This window comes from Oncorhynchus kisutch, linkage group LG3 (assembly GCF_002021735.2).
Source record: "Oncorhynchus kisutch isolate 150728-3 linkage group LG3, Okis_V2, whole genome shotgun sequence".
In the NCBI taxonomy this organism is placed as follows: domain Eukaryota; kingdom Metazoa; phylum Chordata; class Actinopteri; order Salmoniformes; family Salmonidae; genus Oncorhynchus; species Oncorhynchus kisutch.
Genome location: NC_034176.2, coordinates 72,648,660 through 72,663,875, shown reverse-complemented (window position 1 = coordinate 72,663,875; position 15,216 = coordinate 72,648,660). Strand labels below are relative to the sequence as shown.

The following is a 15,216-nucleotide window of genomic DNA, read 5'->3' as shown; positions in this document are numbered from 1 at the left end:
CATTGCTAGCTAATTTGTCCTGGGATATAAACGTTGAGTTGTTACTTTACCTGAAATGCACAAGGTCCTCTACTCCGACAATTAATCCACTCATAAAATGGTCAACCGAATCGTTTCTAGTCATCTCTCCTCCTTCCAGGCTTTTTCTTCTTTGGACTTTATATGGCGATTGGCATCTAACTTTCATAATAAGGTGAATTATCACAACCGACCGACCTCAGTTCATCTTTCAATCACCCACATGGGTATAATCAATGAGGAGATGGCACGTGGGTATATGCTTCTAAAAGCCAATGAGCAGAACTTGCATTGCGTTCGGCATCACAAATAGAAGCAAATTCTATTTTAGCGCTTGGCAAAGCAGACGCTCGTTGGCGCACGCGAGCAGTGTGGGTGCAAAAATTGAATAAAATGTATGTGTACATTTATTTTGCAACGCGGTTTAGGTAGCGTGTAACTTAAGGGTGGTCATTGACCAACTCAATTATTGCAATAATTAATAATCGAGTTCATTTGTTTTTAAGGAATCTAAAAGTCTCTCTCCTTTGAATCAGAAACGACACGCCTCATGGGTCTCTCGGTCGCGGCCGGCTGCGACACAAACCTGCAAACCACAAATTTCTGCGATGCAGTGCTTCAAACCACTGCGCCACTTGGGAGGCCCATTGGTCTTCATTTAAGGTTAGGCATTTCAAATGATCACTGTTCCAGATATGAGATGCGAATCACTTCGCACTATTTTATTCTGTTACATTACATCATGTTTTTTTACTATAAAATAGGTGCCGAGTGTAAAAAAGGGTTCAGGAAATAAGAGCATCTTGTCTGCTAAATTAACAAAACAAGGATATGCCATTGCACAGCCCTACCTTTTTGAAGATTGTCTTCGATGATATAATATAACCAGTTGTTATTACAGTGTCAATAAATGAATCTTAAATGGCACTTGTTTTTTTATTGACTGAATATATGAGGCAATTTAGCAATTAGGATTCGTTATCTGTAACATTCTGATAAATTAGGCATTGTTGCTCACTGTTGGCATATACGGTGGATAAATACGCACATATTTTTTCCAGTGCCACCCTTGTTCTATAAATAGCTTATTTTGTTTTGAGTACTCCAAAAAGAATCAGGAGTACTCGAACAGTCAAAGAAGGTCAAATTCCCATCCCTAGTCCCCTCAGCAAGCTGGTCCTAGGGTTCTGTTCACAAACACCAACAGACCCCACAGAGCCCCAGGACAGAAACACAACCAGAGAAAACAAAAATATAATTACATGACACACTGAAAAGAACTAAACAAAAAACAAAGCAAACTTGAGTGCTATTTGGCCCTAAACTGACAGTACACAGTGGCAGAATACCTGACCACTGTGACTGAACCAAAATTAAGGAACGCTTTGACTTCCGACTCAGTGAGCATAGCCTTGCTATTGAGAGGCCACCGTAGGCAGACCTGGCTCTCGAGAGAAGACAGGCTATGTGCACATTGGCCACAAAAGCTGCACTTTCTAACCTCTAGCCAAATGTATGACCATATTAGAGACACATATTTCCCTCAGATTACACAGACCCACAAAGAATTCAAAAACAAATGACATTTTGATCAACTCCCATATATATTAGGTGAAATACCACAGTGTGCCATCACATCAGCATTATTTGTGTCCTGTTGTCACAAGAAAATGACAACCAGGGAAGCACAAAAACCACTGTAAATACAACCCGCATTTATGTTTATTTACTTTCCCTTTTGTACTTCAACTATTTGCACATTGTTATAACACTGTCCATAGCCAACATTGAAAATGTATCTATTATTTTACTGTTAATTTCAGATTTTTTATTTAACTTTTATTTATTATCTATTTCACTTGCTTTGGCAATGTAAACATATGTTTCCCATGGCAATAAATCCCTTTGAATTGAATTGACAGAGAGAGGAGGGAGAGAGAGAGAGAGAAAAGAGAGAGAGAGAGAGAGAGAGAGAGAGAGAGAGAGAGAGACAGACAGTACCTTCCTCATGGACTCCAGTTGTCTATGCTTGTTTTCATTGGCTATCTGCAGCAGCCTCATCCTCTCCTCCAGCTCCCCCTGCTCGGCCTGCTGTTTCTGCCTGAGCTCCCTGCGCCGCAGCCTGGCCTCACGGTGCGGAGAGGGCAGGCCCAACCTCAGCAGCTGGATGCATGTTTGGATGGCTGGGAGGGGAAGTGAGAAGAGGAGGGTCAGATAAAGAAAGGCTGGCTGCTTTATCTACTGCAGTGCCCCCACACCCTGATAAACACACAGCTGGGACAGAGCGATGTGAGATTTAAAAATAAACCCTAATGTGGTGAGATAAAAGCTGTGCTGTTTACAGAATCTGTTAAGATGGTGGGAGGGATTGGTCACTTTACCTTGAATCCATTCTTGTTTCCTCTTCTTATCCGATGCACTGATCTCAAAGCTTTTGTCGCTGCACTTCACTATAAATAGGCATTTCTTCCCCTCCTTGTCTGGTAGAGACTGCAGAGAGAACAAGACGTCACACACTCACTGCACATTTCCTTCTGTCGATCCCATTAACCCTCTAGAGTTTGATGAAACATTGAATTTGTGAATCATTTCAGGAGACTAGGCGTATGTTGCATGTCACTACCTCACAGGTGAGCCATTTGAACGTAAATTTTAAAAAAAAATCCAAATGTGTTTTTTGGCAGAAATGCCTTCTGGAACATGTGAACTTTCATGTGCCTTAATAACAAACTTGTGGGCCTCCCGAGTGGCGCAGTGGTCTAAGGCACTGCATCGCAGTGCTCACTGTGCCACTAGAGATTCTGGGTTTGAGTCTAGGCTCTGTCGCAGCCGGCTGCGACCGGGAGACCCGTGCTGCGGCACACAATTGGCCCAGCATCATACAGGTTCGGGGAAGGTTTGGCCGGCGGGGGTATCATTGTCCAATTGCGCTCTAGCAACTCCTGTGGCGGGCCGGGCGCAGTGCATGCTGACACGGTCGCCAGGGGTACGGCGTTTCCTTCGAAACATTGGTGCGGCTAGCTTCCAGGTTAAGTGGGCATTGTGTCAAGAAGCAGTGCGGCTTGGTTGGGTTGTGTTTCGGAGGACGCACGGCTCTCGACCTTCGACTCTCCCGAGTCCGTAAGGGAGTTGCAGAGATGAGACAAGACTGTAACTACCAATTGGATACCACAATATTGGGGAGAAAATTAGGTTAAAAAAAAAATAATAATAACAATTAACAAACTTGTATGCCATCTGTAAATACTAATAAAATTGTTTAATTACGTGCCTAGTTGGTTTAGCGACAGAAAAAGACAGAAACGTTCCTGCTAGCCATGATTGCCTGAGATAATGGATGGGCTGGACATGCTGAGAGATGAGTTCGGATTGGTCTGCCATGTAGCACGATTCTGTCTATAACATGAGCTGGTCAGTACAGTGGGGCAAAAAAGTATTTAGTCAGCCACCAATTGTGCAAGTTCACCCACTTAAAAAGATTAGAGAGGCCTGTAATTTTCATCTTAGGTACACTTCAACCATGACAAACAAAATGAGAAAAAAAATCCAGAAAATCACATTGTAGGATTTTTTATGAATTTGTTTGCAAATTATGGTGGAAAATAAGTATTTGGTCAATAACAAAAGTGTATCTCAATACTTTGTTATATACCCTTTGTTGGCAATGACAGAGGTCAAACATTTTCTGTAAGTCTTCACAAGGTTTTGCAGATCATGCAGATCATGCAGATCTCCTCTAGAGCAGTGATGTTTTGGGGCCATTGCTGGGCAATGGCCCCGTGCAAATAAATTCATAAAAAATCCTACAATGTGATTTTCTGGATATTTTTTCTCATTTTGTCTGTCATAGTTGAAGTGTACATATGATGAAAATTACAGGCCTCTCATCTTTTTAAGTGGGAGAACATGCACAATTGGTGGCTGACTAAATACTTTTTTGCCCCACTGTATGTGTAGGTAATCATTTCTAACGTGGCTTTTTTGAAAAAATATAATGTAGTCGAACGAACTGCAAAGGTGTTGCTCTCCACTTTCTGGAGGACCGAGTTTTGAAATCAGTGGAATGCGGACGCTACAGACGTTTTTGTGAAAACACTGTTTTTTCGGCATGTCTCATGGTCTGACAAACACCGCTCTAGCCCTGCCACCTTTCAACATAGATGCGGAAGAGCGATATTGGTGGATGCAGTGGATTGAGACGCAGCCCAGATATCTTTAACTTAAACAGATAGATTTTGATGAGGATTGTTTTATCATTTTAATTACATTTACGTGGGGCCGCGGAAATTGTAGGCTATGGGTTAACAATGCCAAAGGAAGCTGGTTAACAAAAGTGAGCTAGCATGCATTCCAACGCTCCACACAATTTATTTAGTAGTTAAATGATAGCAATTAAGAGTGACCAATGGAATAATACACTGTTCTTACCTCCACACAACAGTTGCGGTCCAGCAAAATGTCCCCCTTCTTATCAGTGAGGTCCTCACTCACATAGTATGACATAGAGTTTGGTCCGAGCACAAACCAGCGCTCTGTCCAATTTTTCCTTTTGTGGCCTTTTTTCATCATGTAGCCCTTCAGGAAAAAATACATGAATCTGTCACAATAAAGATTGTAATATCTTATCTATATCATTGTTACCACCAGCAGAGGTCTGCCAGAGGTCAGTGTAGAGTAGACAGTCATTGTGTCCTAAATGGCACCCTATTCCCTATTTAGGGAAGTACTTTTGAACAGAGCCCTATGAGTTCTGGTTAAAAGTATTGCACTATACAGGGAATATGGTCCCATTTGGGATGCATAAAGTGTAGAGAGAGAGGGTACCGCAGGCGAACCTGTCTGAGAACATCCAGTATGAGCTCCTGGAAGACCTCAGAGATGCCCATGGACAGGGTCTGGCGGTTCATGCCCTTACTGAAGTGGCCCATGCCAACCAGCTCTATCAGCTCCCAGGCAATCAGGCATTGCTGCTTCCTGTTCAACATGAGCTTGTAATCATCAAACCTCTCCTGATTCCAAATGCCTCCCATGGCCTCCATCAGCTTCCACAGGAAGTACTCAATCTGGAGGGGGGAGGAGAGGAGGAGAGGACACCGTGAGTCAGTCCTGTGGTATGAAAGGGAATCATTTTAACTGGAAGAGCATAATTACAGCGAAAACAATAAGATATGTATGTGTATTAAAGGTGTTGCCTTGTCTCTCACTTCCTCTGTGATGATGACCAGTGGGTACCTGTCTTCAGACAGGAAGTTGAAGATGCACCAGACCTTGAAGGCGTCATCGTTGGAGATGAGAAGATGGCTCATGTTGATGTTTTTCTTGAAACACAGTGTCCAGCACACATTGTTGAACTCCAGTAAGTCAAAGTTATCCCTAACCTGTAATTAACATAAACAAAGTCATCATTTACACAAAACAGAACAACTTCCCTATTTTTCTTCAACATACTGTAAGTAAGGGCAATAAGATTAAAAAGGGTCAGTAGTAGCCTAATATTTCTCTGCCCTACGTTTTAGCCCACAGGATGTGAAGTACAAACATAATGTTCTTCGTCTCTTCATTTCAATTCAAGTCAGATTCCGGAGGAGAAAGGCAAGGAAATAGCCCCCAAGTACAAATAGCGCTAGGACTAAAGCAGTTTACTAATTGACATCAGTGTTGGTGTTATTGCTATGGAAACAGTTGGCAAGCTTTGCAAGTCTACAGATGTGGGCTATATCTGATGGTCTGCCAACTAGAGAACTGAGGACAAAAACTTTGAAGATCACTTCTTGCTTTATCACTGGTGTTTACAAAGTAAGTGCATTCATTACCAATGGCTGACTGCTTGAATATTAAAAAAGACATGAGTAATTATTATCTCTCTGATGCCAATAGATGGGCCTTTGAAATCTACTTCCCAAGCACTGCCGAAGTCATAATAAAACTCCTTGTATGCTATTTGTTTTATCTCACTTGAGTTGTGTTCTGATTATGAGTCGGTCTCTATAAATTTGCTATCACAAAAAGGGTCCCCGGCCACAAAAATTTTGAGAACCCCTGCAATACGAGTAACAACAAGGTGTTTACCAATCAGATTGTGAAGCTTTTCTAGAAAACAGACTCAGCGAAAACCAAAGACTCTGCATCATGCAATCATCATGTTCTGGAATTTATCTGTAGTAGTGTGCATGTTAACCCTTCACTTCTAAATGCTATGTATGACACAGGATGAAATGTGAGTCGCTGATGTAAGCTTAATGACGTTTCTTCTGAAACGGAGGCTATATTTTCTTGCACTCGTTGCAGTAATTTTCAGCACACATGGTTTTTTCTTTCGATAACTAACAATGGTGGCTCTCACACCTCCTTGATGGCTGTGAATCAGAAAGATTCTGCCACTCACACAGTAGACATACCATAACAATGGCAGCCTTGTTCAAGGTCAAACAGATCCTGCTTGCTCCATTTATTTCTCAAAAACCAATACATTTTAATATGGATGACATGCATAATATGGGTGACATGCATATCTTAGAAACTAAGTTAAACACTGAAAATAGCAATAACACTCATCATATTATGAGCAAGGAACGTTATATACAGAAAAGCACTGCCTTAAACAATGTTTCTAAAGGCACACATAAAACACTTCCCATGAAGTCTTATCATCCACTATGTGGATGCGGCACTCCACAGTTACACCTCATGCTGAGGGATCTGTCGACCTAGGGGCTATGTACATTCTAGTGGTTCTATTTCTATGGACCCAACATCCCAGAGCCCTCCACTAACAGACCCACTGAGGTGAGGAGACAGGATGACGCAGGTGCTCAGAAGTCTGAGTGCAATGTCGGTTTGACATTTTACTGCATTGTTAGGAGCTCGTAACATTCACATTTTGCTGCACTCGCTACAACATATTTTAAACTATGATCAGATCAAATCAACTTTGATTTAAAGTCTGCCAACTCCTTGTGAATTTCTTTATTTAAGTCAGTTAAGATCAAATTCTTATTTTACAATGATGGTCTACCCCGGCCAAACCCTCCCCGGTTGTGATACAGCCCAGGATCAAACCAGAATCTGTAGTGACGCCTCTAGCACTGATATGCAGTGCCTAAGACCACTGCGCCACTCGGGAGCCCACTTAGACCGCTTGCGCCACTTGGCATGACAATGAGCAATGGAGTTGGAAAGAGCACAAACAAATCTCTTACTGCTCACCTTGTCCAGTATGAATCTATTGAGGTAGGGCATGTAGCCCTGGTTGGACACAGGGCCCTCATCATCATCCTTAAAGTGCTGCTCCAGGGCGACTGGGTCATGGGGTATCTTCATCACAGTGCACAGGTTATGAGAGAGCACCTGTAGAGCCACAGTCAGATCAGATCATGCAGTCAGGGAAACCGTTGCCGTCATAGTAACATCATTCACCAGGTACCCCCCCCCCCCCCCCAATGCTCAGAAGCAATTTATACAGGCTATGCACAATGAGTCTGGGGGCGAGGTTACTGTCATACTGTTGTTATTCACTGGGCATAGTAGAGAGATGTTACAGTAATATTGGGGGTGTTTAAGGGATATCAAAAAGATTCCTCATACAAGTGGGCATCATGCTCACGCATCAATTACATGGTGATTTTTCAAAAGGATCTCTATTTAGTCTAAGATGACATTGACATGCATGACTAAGCATGTGTTGCTGTCAGTTCAAGCATTGCTGCCCAAGCATTACTTCTGTTCCTTCCTGGAAACATCTACAAAAAGTGTGTTGAAAAGGTCCTTGTTGAGATGTAGAGTGAAGTAAATATATCAAAATAAATCTTATGATATTTATAAATAAGCCACTCACGAACAACTATAATCTAGACAAAGGAACAGACTGGACTGTCTGAAAAATAATATTAACAATGGATGGTTGACAACATTTCCGGGCAAGTCAGGATGTTCTCTATGCAGTGTTGTGATAGCTCAGGTGGAATTTAGGTGCTGAATGAAAGGTGGAGGCATATTTTCCAGACATCGAAAATACTTATTTTCTGGATGTCGAAAGTATGTTTTTACGTCTATGATTGGTTCAGATTTGGTTCGTTCCGGTCCAAAAATCAACGTCCTTGGAAGTTGAAATCAAGACCGGTCTGGACTGCACCAAAAAAACACCAACAAAATACAGTCAATCCAGACAGCACCAAAAAACGGACCAAAAAAAGAAATCCAAAATATGTTGAGGTCGGTAAATGCTGAGTGTAGTGTCTTCATCAGAGCCTGGCTGGTACACAGACCACCAGAAAGACCCAGACAGGAAAACAATACCTACCCTTCCAAAGCAGTGCCCCTTGCCTTTTAAAATCTCAACACTCTTACGTTAGATTCTGTCCAAATGACAAAATATCGTGTGTAAAGCAAGATTATCAATCAGGTACGCATGTCCCACATTCATGGGTATCTGTCAATCAACAATGGTTATTTCCACAGAACCATTGTTATTCCTGTTTTTTGTGCGAAAAAGTTAGACACACACGAGTAAGAGAAAATACTTCTGATATAAGCAGAAACTGAGTAGCCTGTGAGTTGAGGAACAGCAGAAATGTGTCTCTACTTTGCTGTCGATGTTGCCGACTGAATTATCACTTAGCAGTTGACACAAAATTCACTATTGTGAGGGAAGCGAAGCAGCACATGAAAGTAGTGTACACTGAATTAAAATTAAGATCTCAGATACATTGTCAAATATTTTATCCAACTGATCAGAACTTTTTGTTTTTGTCTGATATTCGGATCAGCAACATGAGAAAATATTCCAATGTCAGAATTAATCTAAATTTCGGTTTTTGATCAAACTTTAAAAAAAACTTAATTATGGAATAATACTGTAGGCCTACTAGCAACGATTTAAAGCCTACCTTAAGCTGTGATTTGGACACTTTCCCACTTTGATCCACGTCCAAGGCTGTGAATGCGTGCCATATTGACTTCAGAAGTTCATCCCGTAGTAGTCCCATGTTCGTAGCCCCTGGTGCGCTCGAAGTCTAGGTAACACTGCAATTTTTTCAGACTCTGATACATACACAGTCACGTGATCGAGTGTCGCAGCAGGAAAATGAGACCGCATCATCCAATGACTGTATGGTAGCACCAGATAGCGCATAGTTGTCGAACGCGTTGCGCTTTCATCAGTATTCAATTGTGAAGAGTAAACGGTTAATAGACCACAAACAGCTTAATAAAAATAAGTCCCCACAATGAACAAACATGTTGCATAGTGGTAGACGATCAACTTCACAATAAACTGCATAAAAAAGTTTGTATAATCAAAGATTTACCTGTTTCTCTCATTTACCTGTTTTCATTAGATAACTAGTCCATCCCACAGACTATCATGTGTAGTCCCAGTTTTTTGTTCTTTTAGAGCAACATTCATCCACAAAAATTTGACAATTCCAAGGTATCCATATTATCGGGAGTGAATTTATTGAACTTGCAACAAGTAACATGAAACCAATAGCTGACAAAATTATCTACATGCATAAAATACATCATTGTAAAACATGAGAAAATGTAAATTAGTCAATAATGCTACAGTTCTGATGGGTTTTGAACATAAGAAAATACTGACTTCACTAAAACAATTCTTCAGTGGCTCCATGCATCATATATAAAATAAATGACACCGGGGCTTGACACAATGATCCATTTTGACCAACTGCGTCACACACGATTGGATGACTCATGAAAAATGTACATGAGTAAAGCATCTTAAAACAGTGTACACAACTCAATACATAATGAACTTCAGATAGGAAATGTATTACAGATGCAACACATTGAAATTCCATGTTTTACAGAAGAGATTGATTACTGAAATTATTCTAAACATCTGAATGGAATTTACAAATTCACTGAACTCCACTAAAGTTCAAGACAAACATATAGCAGCAGTATGCATTTTTACATTTAGCAGACGCTCTTACACAGAGCGACTTACAGTAGTGAGTGCATACATTTTCATACTGGTCACATGTGGGAATCGAACCCACAACCCTGGCATTGCAAGCGCCATGAGCCAAACAGTTTGCATATGGCAAGTTCAAAGTGCTCAATGAATCATTCCTAGTCAATGATCCATTTCCACTACCTGAAATCAGGTATAATAGACTGTAAAGTGCAAATTTGTATCACACCATCCCAAACCCGCACACTGACAACAGAATGTTCTAGCATGCTCCCACATTTCATTAAAAACAAAAATTGGCTATGTTATGTAATACCAACTGCCAGAACATGCCAAGTGCTTGGGATGGTAACAACCCTTTCACTCTTTAGAATCAAATAAATCTGGTCCATTGTCTTACTAACCCTTTCCAAGTACCAAACAGTAAGAACTATAAATACCGGTAGTCGGTTTGTACACTCTGAAGCCCATCGCTCCATCTCTGCCTAGGGAGGCCTTCCCAGTACACTGTTGAGTGCAACCCGGGTTGTTTTCATTAGCGCACAAGGTAGCAAGAAATTTTGCAACAGAAAACAAGCATTTCTAATTGGACAATTTCAGGTAGTCCCTCTCCGTTTTGGCCTGTTTTTTTTCTTTCATGTCGTGCCTAGTGAATATGACTCAGTCTGATACCCATTTGGGTTGGCAGTTGGCCCACTCAATAGATGGTCAGGCTGACTGAGCGGTTCATCTTCTTGCCGATGAGCCTGGAGCTCCTGCTGGACCGGAGGGTGGAGCGCGTCACGACCCTATCTGAGATCAGAAACTTCTCCTCTGCAGCTACTTTGGCTTGCTGGGCCTTTGTCAGCTCCCTGCACGAGGACAAGCACATTGTTAGAGAAGCCATTCATAAATGCCAAGAAAATACTAATGACATCTGAAATGGATTCCTGAATCATTAAAGAGTAGGTATCATCATGTCATTTTTCACAAAACAAACACTGTCGTAGTATTCTCTCTAACATTCATACTTACGATATGATAAGTGAAAAAGGAATGGAAGCCTTGAGCCATGACATATGAAGAGGGTACGTACTTCTGCAATAGCGCATTTTTGAACTTCTCTGCGTTGAGTTCCACGCGGAGCTGGTCAGCGCTCATGCGGGAGGCAGTGAGGAGGACGGGATGCTTGGTGAGGGAAGACGCAGACGGCCTACTGGCAGGGTCAGGGTGGATCATCAACTGCAGCACACAGAATTAATTAATACCACTAATTAAACATGACTACTGCCTGTCCTGCACACAAACAACCATTACAGAATGAAGCACTGCACCAACATGGCACCCTAAACCCTTTATAGTGCACTACTTTTGACCAGGTCCCATAGGGCTCAGGTCAAATATGCGCACAATGTAGGGAAAGTGTACCATTTGGGAAGCACCCCTGGTCGTTTCTAGTCAAACCTTCAGTAAACTTGGGAATTCCTGTGAGAGCACTTGAGGTATCGCAGGTAGTTTTCCTTGTCTGATGTCATGCCACTTGTCACCATTGGTTGGGAGTGGTTCAGCTCCTGAGGCACTGACCACAGTCAGTGCTAGGGCAAAGATATCTGCCCTGGTGAGGTTTCTATAGTCCTGAAAAACACATTGGTCCAATACATGATTTTGGATAATTTAACAAATGAGGTGGTATGGGGGAGGAGTTATCCAATTACCTCTTGTAAGACTTCATTGACCAGGTACCTGCTGTCCCCTTCTTCAACTTGAGGATTGTCCATTCTGGTCACATGGCCAAGATCACCTGGGGGAAAAATACAAAAACAGAATCCAGCTGCCTGGTCAACAAGTACACTCAATTATTAGCTTGTTACATTAGCATGATAAAAGAAAAAAAGTACCTATTTTGTAAACAACATTTCTATTTGGTCCTTCCTCATCGTCAAATTCATCGACACACACCACAGTCTTCCGGGATAAGAAGATGTTGCCTGAGAAAAGTAAAGCACAGCAAGCGTTAAATCATATATATTCTAAATGATTTCAATAGCTCATCTGTATCCAAAACTCTACAGCTACTTACTTGGCTTGATGTCCATGTGAACCAGAGAGGTGGAATGAATGTACTTCAGTCCACGGGCCACCTGAAGGAGAAGGTCCTTAAGGTCCAGCTCAGAGAAGAAGCGCATGGTTCTGTAGTTCTCTGAGACCACGTCTGCCAGTGTGCCGCCGTTACAGTACTCATTCTGTATGAGCATGTGGTCGTCCTCTGACCAGGCAGAGTAGTACCTCACTACATGGGGGTGCTGCCCCAAGACCGCGTGGGCATACACCTCCCGGAGTGCATTCTGTCTGCGGAAAACACAACACAATATTAGCACAAAAATGGCATGGCATTAAGGTCAATGAGTCGTTTAAATGTACACTTGGGTTGGCAGTTTTTCAAAATCCATGGGATTCTTACTCGTCTACAGATCCAGCGAGGGGCTTCTTTGAGCGTTTGATGGCATAGATGCAGCCATCGAGTCTTTTCACACATTTGAAGACAGAGCCAAACTCCCCAGATCCTATCTTCTCCAGCTCATGAAACTCTGTGGCATATCTTGATATCATATTGCTATCCAGAAGAGTCATTCTCTGCAAGAAAAGGACAGAGTTGCTTAGACACTTATCTAAAGTACAATTTCAGTGTGTGTGGGTGGTGGGAGGGTAATAAAAGTATCATATTGTGATTACAAAAATATACCTTTGATGGTGGAATGATGTCCTCTTCACACTCTGCATCACTGGCTTCCATGTCCTCTCCACATGAGCTTTAGAGATAAAGGAAAGTAAACTAAATGTGTTATATAACATTCCAACCACTGGAGGGCAGACAATCCCTACAAGTGTCATTGTTAGTAACCACGTGGCTTTGGGTTGCTGCCAACAAGCATGCAATAGTCAACAGATTAATTGCACACTAGATCTAGAAGCATGTCTGAATCTATTGTCAACTAAGAATAGGCCATGCTCCATTGACACCAACAGAAATACAAATCTCCCAATTCTAAGATGCTTCTTTTTGTTGTTGTAAAACAGTCATAAAAGGAACTTGAGTTGTGGCATGGTAGTAAAAATCTGATCTACTTTAAAACACTAACTGCAATTACTTTTGAGTTTTATAAAAATGGTTTTGACAAACAAGAGTTCCACAACTACCGTAGGATAGGGGAGAGTTTAAAGAGGAAATGGAGTTTGTTTGAGGTCAGTAGAAACTGAAGTCCCACACCCACAAAATCCCAATGTAACACCTGGTAAATAATGACATCAGTACAATGTGCTTCTCTTACTCATTCCTGTGTGATCTCTTTCTGTTGTTCCTTTGTAACATTGCTGCCTGGATCAGTAATGAGTCAGGGGTGAATGGATTGATGTTGATCATGGGTGCATGTCTACTCCTGCTGTCTGTGTGCGGTCTTCCTGTTGAGTCCATATTCATGTAGACACCTATTCCTACCCGGCAGACTGTGGATCCTGTGGCCACTGCTCTGGACAACAAACTCTGAAAGAGAAAACAAAACATTGCATTAGATAAGAATAACATGTATGGTTGGTGAGGGTCATCCATACAAATATGGAAAACAAGTCAAGTAAATCAATGATTCAGGGAAAACTATGCCATTGCCTTTAACAAATGGTAAAATAATCATGTTCAAACATGTTGAAGACAGAAATAGTCATCTTGCACAGTGGCTGGTTCTCTGGCTGAAAACTTTAAAAAGTTCATTTGATTTTACATTGTGGATCTGATAGAATAATTTGAGAACAATAACATGTTAACGTTACTGTAGTTAACCCACCTTAGGTGTGTGGGGGACATCAAATAGTCGGAGTTTTCTGAAGGTTTTATGGGGCAGTGTGTCGGGACAATCTGGAATGGGAGAGCTTCCATCCTGATTGTCGGAAAACTCCGGGGACGAGCTGTTGTAGTAGGGCCGGGACCCTTTACTCAGAGAAGGGGATCCCCTCATCAAGTCAGTCCCTGGTGATTTTAGGGGGAAAAGACATCCAAATCCCTCATCCCAATGTTCAACGCGATCCTCAGCGGTAGCGGTCTTCGTGGTGCCGTTACAGACGGCTTGGTTTAAGTTGGAGTTGTGTCTCGGCGATTGCACTGGGGAGTCCATTTCGGCGAGACTCGACTCGGCTCCAATGCTGTTGTTGCCGTCGTCCTCTCCGTCACTCTGGTTGAAGTCTAGTCTCTGTCGAATAGGTCCCATCTTCGGGGACATACCGACGAACATTCGGCAACTGAAACGTATCACTTCCCAGACACTGTAACGTTGGCTATAGCGTTAAATTGGCTAACTAACTAAATCGTTTTCAAATTATCCCGAGTAGCTTGACATCCGTGTGCCCATGGCGCTACAATTTTGAGTCAATTTGTAATCCAAAATGACGTGGCTAAATAAATTAGCTAACGTTCGCTCACTAGCCTCGCAAATACGTTAGAGGTTAGCTAGCTACTGTAACGCCTTAGCTTCGTTCCATGAGGAGCAGAACACCGTACTGGCAAACGAGCGCTTATTTACTACAAAAAAAACAATCATTAATTTAGTACTTGTGTCTAGATGTCAAAATACTCCAGTCGACTGTTTGTTAACCTGAAATATTGTCACAATTTGTCCTGCTCCGCTTCCTGCGACCGTTGACAGATTTATTCCAACCTAAATTTCTTCCACTCTTCAACCAATGAGAACACATTCCAGAATTTTGAAACGTGGGCGTTACTTCCTTCGAAGCAAAGTTTTTCGTCACAAAATGGATATTTGACAAACGTCACTTAGGCGCGAATTGAATCCTTGGATCGTTTTTTTTTAACCTTGGAGGCTCTTAATTAATTTGTCCGCATCATTAGTCTTCATTGTACTGTACTGTTTTTTAATTTCACCAGGTAAGCTAGTTGAGAACAAGTTCTCATTTACAACTACGACCTGCCCAAGATAAATCAAAACAGTGCGACACAAACAACAGTCACACATGGAATAAACAAGCATACAGTCAATAACGATAGAAGAAAGAAAGTCTATATACAGTGGTAAGGCAATAAATAGGCCATAGTAGCGAAGTAATTACAATTTAGCAGATTAACACTGGAGTGATAGATAAGCAGATGATGATGTGCAAGTAGAGATACTGGTGTGCAAAAGAGCAGAAAAGTAAATAAAAACAATATGGGGATGAGGTAGGTAGATTGGGTGGGCTATTTAAAGATGGACTATGTACAGCTGCAGCGATCGGTTAGC

General features: G+C 41.8%; 2 protein-coding genes across 3 annotated transcripts in view; both read right to left on the bottom strand.

Annotated features, from left to right (window-relative positions):
- The window catches only part of LOC109888460 (switch-associated protein 70-like), a 42,198-nt gene extending 33,109 nt beyond the window's left edge, over window positions 1-9,089 (bottom strand). Inside the window, exons 1-7 of the mRNA XM_020479654.2 lie at window positions 8,904-9,089; window positions 7,225-7,365; window positions 5,223-5,396; window positions 4,854-5,081; window positions 4,447-4,593; window positions 2,400-2,508; window positions 2,020-2,201 (exon numbers count right to left, since the gene is read on the bottom strand). Of these exons, the coding sequence (XP_020335243.2) occupies window positions 2,020-2,201; window positions 2,400-2,508; window positions 4,447-4,593; window positions 4,854-5,081; window positions 5,223-5,396; window positions 7,225-7,365; window positions 8,904-9,002 (1,080 nt within the window). The 5' untranslated portion in view covers window positions 9,003-9,089. The remainder of the gene's footprint in view (window positions 1-2,019; window positions 2,202-2,399; window positions 2,509-4,446; window positions 4,594-4,853; window positions 5,082-5,222; window positions 5,397-7,224; window positions 7,366-8,903) is intronic.
- Window positions 9,090-9,448: 359 nt separating this feature from the next.
- Window positions 9,449-14,696, bottom strand: LOC109888459 (wee1-like protein kinase 1-A). Of its 2 annotated transcripts, XM_020479652.2 has the most exons (10): window positions 13,771-14,696; window positions 13,261-13,472; window positions 12,675-12,741; window positions 12,393-12,565; window positions 12,012-12,280; window positions 11,830-11,919; window positions 11,647-11,732; window positions 11,396-11,566; window positions 11,028-11,173; window positions 9,449-10,803 (listed from the first exon to the last, which is right to left on the bottom strand). In XM_020479652.2, the coding sequence occupies exons 1-10, from the start codon at window positions 14,212-14,214 to the stop codon at window positions 10,650-10,652; spliced, it is 1,812 nt and encodes a 603-aa protein (XP_020335241.1). In that variant the 5' UTR covers window positions 14,215-14,696; the 3' UTR covers window positions 9,449-10,649. The 2 variants fall into 2 exon arrangements, with proteins under 2 accessions (XP_020335241.1, XP_020335242.1); XM_020479653.2 differs by lacking the exon at window positions 11,396-11,566 and having other exon boundaries at window positions 13,771-14,684.
- Between the last annotated feature and the right edge of the window lie 520 nt (window positions 14,697-15,216).